At 45.4% G+C, this 8,507-nt stretch overlaps 1 protein-coding gene across 2 annotated transcripts; it reads left to right on the forward strand.

The window, feature by feature from the left end:
* The first annotated feature begins 902 nt into the window (after positions 1 to 902).
* aimp2 (aminoacyl tRNA synthetase complex interacting multifunctional protein 2) lies at positions 903 to 5,212 on the forward strand. 2 transcript variants are annotated; one of them, XM_052511895.1, is made up of 4 exons: positions 903 to 1,070; positions 2,469 to 2,684; positions 2,942 to 3,176; positions 4,255 to 5,212. In XM_052511895.1, exons 1-4 carry the CDS (start codon positions 1,056 to 1,058, stop codon positions 4,641 to 4,643), a joined length of 855 nt encoding a protein of 284 aa, XP_052367855.1. In that variant the 5' UTR covers positions 903 to 1,055; the 3' UTR covers positions 4,644 to 5,212. The 2 variants fall into 2 exon arrangements, with proteins under 2 accessions (XP_052367855.1, XP_052367854.1); XM_052511894.1 differs by having other exon boundaries at positions 908 to 1,184.
* Positions 5,213 to 8,507: the final 3,295 nt, after the last annotated feature.

Here is an 8,507-nt window from a genome sequence, read left to right on the forward strand (position 1 = left end):
GTCTGTGCTAGCAAAACAGTCCGGTAGCTTAGCACATGTGTCATCTAAACATTTACGATTGAGTGAGTCACTGGTACTACCTGCTTTAGTTTTTGCTTGTGAGCAGGAATCAGGTGGTCATACAGTCTCTGTATGTAGAGTAAAGGTGGTCTAGAGTTTTTTCCTCTGGTTGCACATGTAACATGCTGGTAGAAATGAGGTAAAATGGATTTAAGATTCCCTGCATTAAAGTCCCCGAGCTACTAGGAGCGCCGCCTCTGGATGAGCTTTTTCTTATTTGCTTATGGCCTTACACAGCTCGTTGACTGTGGTCTTAACGCCAGCATCGGTTTGTGCTGTTAAATAGACAGCTACGAAAAATAGAGCTGAAAACTCTTGGTAAATAGTGTGGTCTACTGCTTATCATGAGATACTCTACCTCAGGCGAGCAAAACCTTGAGACTTCCTTAATATTAGATTTCGTACACCAGTTGTTATTTACAAATAGACACAGACCGCCACCCCTTGTCTTACCGGAGGCAGCTGTTCTATCTTGCTAATGCACCGAAAACCCAGCCAGTTGTATATTATCCATGTAGTCGTTCAGCTACGACGTGGTGAAACATAAGATACTACAGTTTTTAATGTCCCGGAGGTAAGATAGTCTTGATTGGATATCATCCATTTTATTATGAAATGATTGCTCATTGGCTAAAAAGATTGATGGTAGAGGCGGATCCTTACAAGGCACCCCGACCAACGTCCCCAATATCTCTGTCTCTTTAGACTAGGACTAGTCATTAGCTGCATAGGGAGAACGTTTTCTTTACACACACAAAATCATACCTGGTCCGGATGGACCTGATCAAATCAAAGATGTCGGTAACAACTAACATAACTCCTCTCTGAGCGAATCACTTTCACCGGATGTGACGTAAGACACTGAGTCGGGCATCCTTCCTTTCGGTCGCAGGCTGCACGTAGCTGCAGCGGTCTGATAACGTCCCCAGAAGTCAGCTGTTGCTGGAATATCGGTTGTTATTGGTTCTTTTGGAGGGCACTAACCACCCAACAATATGCCCATGTACCAGGTAAAGCCCGTCTTTGGGGATGACATAAAGACTGATTTGCCAACCTGCATGTACAAGTTGCCGAATATCCACGCGCAGAGAAGTGCAAGTGGCTGCTCGGAACATGCGCTTCAGGTAACTAACGTTATTTGAAATCCGACCATAAATGGACTAGCTCATCTCACTGATGTCATGAATTAACAAGCCAGCTAATAAATGTGACATTTTGCCGTCAAAAATGAGCTAACGTTACATCACCCCACAACAACAACAGTTAGATAATTTGCCAGAAAATTAGCTAACGTTAGCCTAGCTTCAACCCGACCAATCTCCTATTCGGCTGATGCAATGATGTGTGGCTGACTAACGTAATTTGAGTTAACTACTGTAGCTAGCTAGATGTTTTGGTTGTGCCCCCAGAATTTGTGAAAGGACGTTACCAGTACACTACTCCGAACGTATATTTTCAACTACAGAGTTAGTTAGATTTTAGCAGCCAGCATATGATTGGCCCAGGTCAGACATTTTGTGTGCTAGACTGAATGGATGATATGGGTGGGTGTAACTGACTGCCAGTAATTTACTAATGTAGCTAGTTAACGTTAGCGAGACAGCAACAAAAACATGTCATTATACAGTATAATGAACAACTAGGTTATATAGACGTGCTGTCATTTCTAGTAGCCTTTTTCTATGTGATGGTATGTAGGCTAATGGATTCAGCCATAGCCGAGCCTAATATTATAATGTTGCTAGCTGGCTATAGGAATGGCTCTGAATTCAGCCTTATCAACAATGACTCCCTGTTTACAATCATCCGACCAAATTATCTAGCTACTTTGAGTCAATGACACATTACTGTTTTCATGTTTGGTGTTTTGTTGACAGCTCACCTAAAGATTTCCTCAGGAAATTATTTCTTGGCAATCAATCCCTTCACATCCCTCTATTCAGTCCCCCTCAAACAATTATCTGCCTGACTACATAGTCCCTCAGTGTGACAAAGGCCTAGCCAATGTTGCACTGAAAGTTGCTAACATTGTGTTTATTCGATGACAATTGCCACAGTAAAGGGAAACGTTGATAGTGTTAACTAACAGGGAAAACTGTAGAAAGTTGAGAAGTTCAATCTAGCGGCAGTCCCGGGGGAGTTGCGTGCCTGCCTGCAGCTTGGAGGGAACATTGGGCTTAACATGAATGATCATGTCATGTGTATGTATTGTGTTAACACATTTCCTTCACAGGGCCCTGAGGGCAGCATGGGTGTGTTTGTTTGTGGCAGGGTGTGTTTACTTTCTCTTTTTGTCAGACAGGTGGACCCTGCAGTACAGGCTTTGGAGCTGCGTCAGCATAAAATCAAGTGTTTGTCTCAATGTGCTATATATGTGTTAACCATAGCTCTCCTCCCCCCCTCCATAGAATGGGACAGAGGTGGACCCTGCGTTCAGAGACCTGGAGGTACGTCAGGATAATATCATGCGCAGGCTCTATGAACTGAAGGCAGCCGTGGATGGCCTGGCCAAGACCGTGACCACACCCGACGCTGACCTGGACCAGACTGTGACCTCTCTCTCCCAGAGTCCCACAGCCACATCCTTTAGTGGCACTGCAGACCTGGACTCCCTACTGGGCAAGGTGAGGAATAGAGCTCTTGTCTGTTAAATATCTTATAGAAATAGAGCTCTTGTCAATTATAGGAATCAAGCTCTTGTCTGTTAGAAATCTTATAGGAGTAGAGCTTTTGTCTGTTAGAGATCTTATAGGAATAGCAATTCATTAAGTTGAGTTTCGTCAATACGCCACATAATTTGTCTATTTCGGCTGTGCCACGACTCAAGTTTGTTGGAAACTCCTTATGAGGGTATCATCATAATTTGTCCTGTACCCATTAGGACCTTGGTGCCCTCCGGGACATTGTGATCAACGCCAATCCGGCACGACCACCCCTCACTCTGCTGGTGCTCCACGCAATGCTGTGCCAGCGCTACCGAGTGCTCTCCAGTGTGCATGTCCACTCATCAGTGTCCGGTGTGCCCGCGCAGCTGCTCTCCTGCCTGGGGCCGCGCCACGCAGACAGCTACGTCCGCCAGCGTTTCCAGCTGGGCTTCACCCTTATATGGAAAGATGGTGAGGGTTGGGGGTAGTCAAAGACAGGATAGTAAAAGAGTAGAAAGTTTAGAGTGGGAACTGTGGGTGGGCAGATTGGGTTAAGTGAAGGGGGTGGAGAGACTGGGTAGAAAAAGAGGGGAATGTTGGGAGAGGGGGGGTAGAAAGAGTAGTGGAGTGAGAGACAGGGTATGGCTAGGAATGTCACCTAGCTTTGAACTGACGTGACTGGGCTAGGTTAGGGAGATGTGATGTAAGACGTACTAGTATCGCTCACCATTTACTATTCATATGTATAGACAATGTGTCCTTTCGTTGTTAGCTGCTTTCAACATTTTTAACACGTATTTAGATGATCTTTGGAGTAAATGTACCTTTCTCCTCTCATCCCTTGCCCTCTCTCTTCCGTCTCCCCTCTCTTCCGTCTCCCTCTCTCTTCCGTCTCCCTCTCTTCCGTCTCCCCTCTCTTCCGTCTCCCCTCTCTTCCGTCTCCCCTCTCTTCCGTCTCCCCTCTCTTCCGTCTCCCCTCTCTTCCGTCTCTTCCCTCTCTTCCGTCTCCCCTCTCTTCCGTCTCCCCTCTCTTCCGTCTCCCCTCTCTTCCGTCTCCCCTCTCTTCCGTCTCCCCTCTCTTCCGTCTCCCCCTCTCTCTCCGTCTCCCCCTCTTCTCTCCCCTCTCTCTCGCCCTCTCTTCTCTCTCTCTCTCTCCCCTCTCTCTCCTCTCCCCTCTCGCCCTCTCTCTCTCGCCCCTCTCTCTCTCTCGCCCTCTCTCTCTCTCTCCCTCTCTCTCTCTCTCTCGCCCTCTCTCTCTCTCTCTCCCCCTCTCTCTCTCCCCCTCTCTCCTCGCCCTCTCCCTCTCTCTCTCGCCCCTCTCTCTCTCTCGCCCCTCTCTCTCCCCTCTCTCTCTCCTCCTCTCTCCCCTCTCTCTCTCTCTCTCTCTCTCTCTCTCGTCCTCTCTCTCTCTCGCCCTCTCTCTCTCTCTTGCCCTCCTCTCTCTCTCTCTCGCCCTTTGCCCTCTCTCTCTCTCTCGCCCTCTCTCTCTCTCTCTCGCCCTCTCTCTCTCTCTCGCCCTCTCTCTCTCTCTCGCCCTCTCTCTCTCTAGTCTCCAAGCTGCAGATGAAGTTCAGCATTCAGAACATGTGCCCCATCGAGGGCGAGGCCAACGTGGCACGCTTCTTGTTCCGCCTCGTTGCCCCTTACCCCAGCGACCCCGCCCTGGCTACACTGGTGGACAGTTGGGTGGACACAGCCTTCTTCCAGCTGGCTGAGGGCAGCGCTAAGGAGCGGTCGGCAGTCCTCCGCGCCCTCAACGGCACTTTGGGTCGCGACCCCTGGCTGGCCGGTCCCGAGCTCTCGCTGGCTGACATCGCCTGTTACTGCTGCGTCCTCCAGACAGGCCCTGCCGCCTCCTCTCCGGCCAACGTCCAGCGCTGGCTTAAAGCATGTGAGAACCTGGGCCACTTTGGCCCCGCCAACCCTCTACTGCAGTGACCACAGCTGCCTATCAGATCTCAGGGTGCTTCAAGTGAGTAGGTAGAAGATACCCACTAGTCATTGATCCAGAGTCAGATATTGCCCCAGTCCCCTTGTTGGGAATAGGGGTTTTGGGGTGAAGTAGTAGTCTGACCCTAGATCTGTGTACGGGTGACTTCTAGCTGGAGCGCCACCAGGGCCCAGCCTATGGGGTTTAACTGTATCTCTGCACTGTGCTCAGAATGAAAAGGGAATAATTGAATACACCTGTCACATCCCAATACTCTAGAAATGCTCCCTTACTCCCTTACTTGTGTATCTAAGCTTTGCAATGACTGAACAGATATAGATAGCTGTAAACACAGTTCTCCCTCCCTCGTGCCTAACAAGATGATCTACACAGATGGGTGTGTGTGTGTGTGTGGGGGCGTGGTAATGGGGTGTGACTTGCTGTTTAACTAAAGAAGCGGTTGAAAAATGTGACGCAACAGGACCTACTGATGTGGTATCTACAGTATGAAAAGTAAAACTTTGTAGCGTTTTTGTTCTTAAATCACTAAAATGTCCACTTTGGATCAAACTTTGAACTGTGGTTTCCTCTGTTTCTTTTGTCAGTATGTATGGTTAGTTTCAGCTTTCGTTCATCGCTTGAACCCTACTTCACTTATATAACCTGAGAAAGAATGAGACTGTTACTTTGTGACATCAATGAGTGTAGCTGTACAAAACATCAGAAACACCTGCTCTTTCCATGACAGACTGACCAGGTGAATCCATGTGAAATGTCACTTGTTAAATCCACTTCAGTCAGTGTAGATGAAGGGGAGGAGCCAGGTTAAAGAAGGATTATTAAGCCTTGAGACAATTAGACATGGATTGTGTATGTGTCATTTAGAGGGTGAATGGGCAAGACAAAAATATTTAAGTGCCTTTGAACAGGACATGGTAGTAGGTGGCAGGCTCACCTGTTTGTGTCAAGAACTGCAACGCTGCTGGGTTTTTCATGCTAAAGTCTCCCGTGTATATCAAGAATGGTCCACCACCCAAAGGACATCCAGCCAACTGGAGTCAAAATGGGTCAGCATCCCTGTGGAAGGCTTTCGACACCTTGTAGAGTCCATGCCCTGATGAAATGAGGCTGTTCTAAGAGCAGAAGAGGGGCTAAGTCAATATTAGGAAGGTGTTCCTAATGTTTTGTACACTCAGTGTAAGTGTTACACACAGAATGACCTTGAAGGGATACTTCACCCACATTACAAAAGGACCTCTTGGTTTCCTCCAGGCCTCGTTTTGTATCACTTTCCAATTATAAAACTGGGGGGGCAAAAATGCTATTTCAGAATGTGTTGGGGGGCCATGTCTCCCCCGTCCCCTGTAAAAGTTGCGCCCCTGTTTTCCTTACCATACCATCAGTCTATGGACAAGGTCAGACATCAATCTATGCTGTGGTTTACCTGGTCACTGTCTCTGGCACAAATCCAATGCAAGTCAACATCCCATATATTCGGGTTTTTTTTGCGCTTCATGTCTGCATCATCTTAAAGTAACTTAATTGTGCTACACAATCGATTTTAGATTGAGATCAATATGAACTTAATGCCACATCTGATCTATTGTAAATTAGTTTGGTAAAGCAAGCACTAACTACTGCAGTAGGTTGTCTGGGGTTTCACAGATGGTGTGACAAACGCTAAGAAGAGGAACAGAATGTACTGTCTGGCTGAAACACTTGTTATGTCATCACATAATGGTATTTCTATATTCTTCCTAGACTCTTAATGTTATTTTCTATATTACGTTGTTCTATATTAAACCCAGTGGTGGAAAAAGTACCCAATTGTCATATTTGAGTAAAAGTAATGATACCTTAATAGAAAATGTTTTTTTAATATTTGGTTTCGAATATACTTAAGTATCAAATGTAAATGTAATTGGTTAAATGTACTTAATTATCAAAAGTAAAGTAATAACTAATTTCAAATTCCTTATTAAGTAAATACTTTTGTATCATTACTTTTGATACTTAAGTATATTTTTGCAATTACATTTACTTTTGATGCTGAACTATATTTTAAACCAAATACTTTAACTTTTACTCAAGTAGTATTTTACTGAGTAACTTTTACTTGAGTCATTTTCTATGAAGGTATCTTTACTTTTACTTGAGTATGACAATTGGGTACCTTTTCCACCACTGACTAGTACTTTTGGGTGTGAAGGGAAATGTATGTGAAGTACATTATTTTCATTAGAAAGGAAGTGAAGTAAAAGTTACCCCAAAAACTGATTTAAGTACTTAAGTGTACCACTGATTTAAACCAAATGAATCTGGATTGCTAAAAGTGTGAATTATTCAGTAGTAACCCATCTGTCCAATAGGTGGCAGGTGAGTCATTTACTATGGCTTGACAAACTCATCTTTTTGCCCTTCCAGGCTTTTCACAGATCAGTTCATATAACGCAGTATGCCAAGAGGTGGGAACAGAATAATCCAGCAGGTTTCTACTGTAGATACTTTTCCAAAAGACATTCAGTAAACATTAATGTAAACTCAGCAAAAAAAGAAACCTCTTCACTGTCAACTGCATTTATTTTCAGCAAACTTAACATGTGTAAATATTTGTATGAACATAACAAGATTCAACAACTGAGACATGAACTGAACAAGTTCCACAGTCATGTGACTAACAGAAATTGAATAATGTGTCCCTGAACAAAGGGGGTCAAAATCAAAAGTAACAGTCAGTATCTGGTGTGGCCACCAGCTGCATTAAGTACTGCCATGCATCTCCTCCTCATGGACTGCACCAGATTTGCCAGTTCTTGCTGTGTGTGTTAACCCACTCTTCCACCAAGGCACCTGCAAGGTCCCGGACATTTCTAGGGGGAATGGCCCAGACTATGACGGACCCTCCAAATCCATCCTGCTCCAGAGTACAGGCCTCGGTATAACGCTCCTTCCTTCGACGATAAACGTGAATCCGACCATCACCCCTGGTGAGACAAAACCGTGACTCGTCAGTGAAGAGCACTTTTTGCCAGTCCTGTCTGGTCCAGCAATGGTGGGTTTGTGCCCTTAGGTGACATGGTTGCCGGTGATGTCTGGTGAGGACCTGTCTTCAACAGGCCTACAAGCCCTCAGTCCAGCCTCTCTCAGCCTATTGCGGACAGTCAGCACTGATGGGGCGGCAGGGTAGCCTAGTGGTTAGAGCGTTGGACTAGTAACCAACCGTAAGGTTGCAAGTTCGAATCCCCGAGCTGACAAGGTACAAATATGTCATTCTGCCCCTGAACAGGCAGTTAACCCACTGTTCCTAGGCCGCCATTGAAAATAAGAATTTGTTCTTAACTGACTTGCCTAGTAAAATAAAAAATAAAAGGAGGGATTGTGCGTTCCTGGACAAAGACACTGCGGTCGGAACAAAAAATCCTGTACCTGTTGCAGGCTGATGGACCAAAGGACCTTTTGTGTTTCTTGGTCCCACTGCAAGATCTCTTCGTATTGTCTCCTGTAGGTGTACTTTATTACTGGTTTCATCTGCACATCTGCACCATGAAGGCCTGATTCACACAGTCTCACGCTGAACAGGATGTTGAGATGTGTCTTTCTTGAACTCTGAAGCATTTATTTGGGCTGCAATCTAAGTTTTACTAATGAATGTATCCTCTGCATTGGTAACTCGTCTCTTCCTTTCCTGTGGTGGTCCTCATGGTGCATTTCATTAAGTGTTTATGGTTCATTGACTTGAAGAAACTTTTAAAGTTCTTTATAATGAAGTTCTGTGAAATTGATTTGATTTCATGTCTTAAAGTAATGGGCTGTTCTTTTTCTGGCTTATTTGAGCTGTTCTTGACATTTGGACACACTTTTACCAAATAGGG

Source organism: Oncorhynchus keta, unplaced genomic scaffold (genome assembly GCF_023373465.1).
Source record: "Oncorhynchus keta strain PuntledgeMale-10-30-2019 unplaced genomic scaffold, Oket_V2 Un_contig_7692_pilon_pilon, whole genome shotgun sequence".
Taxonomy (NCBI): Eukaryota; Metazoa; Chordata; class Actinopteri; order Salmoniformes; family Salmonidae; genus Oncorhynchus; species Oncorhynchus keta.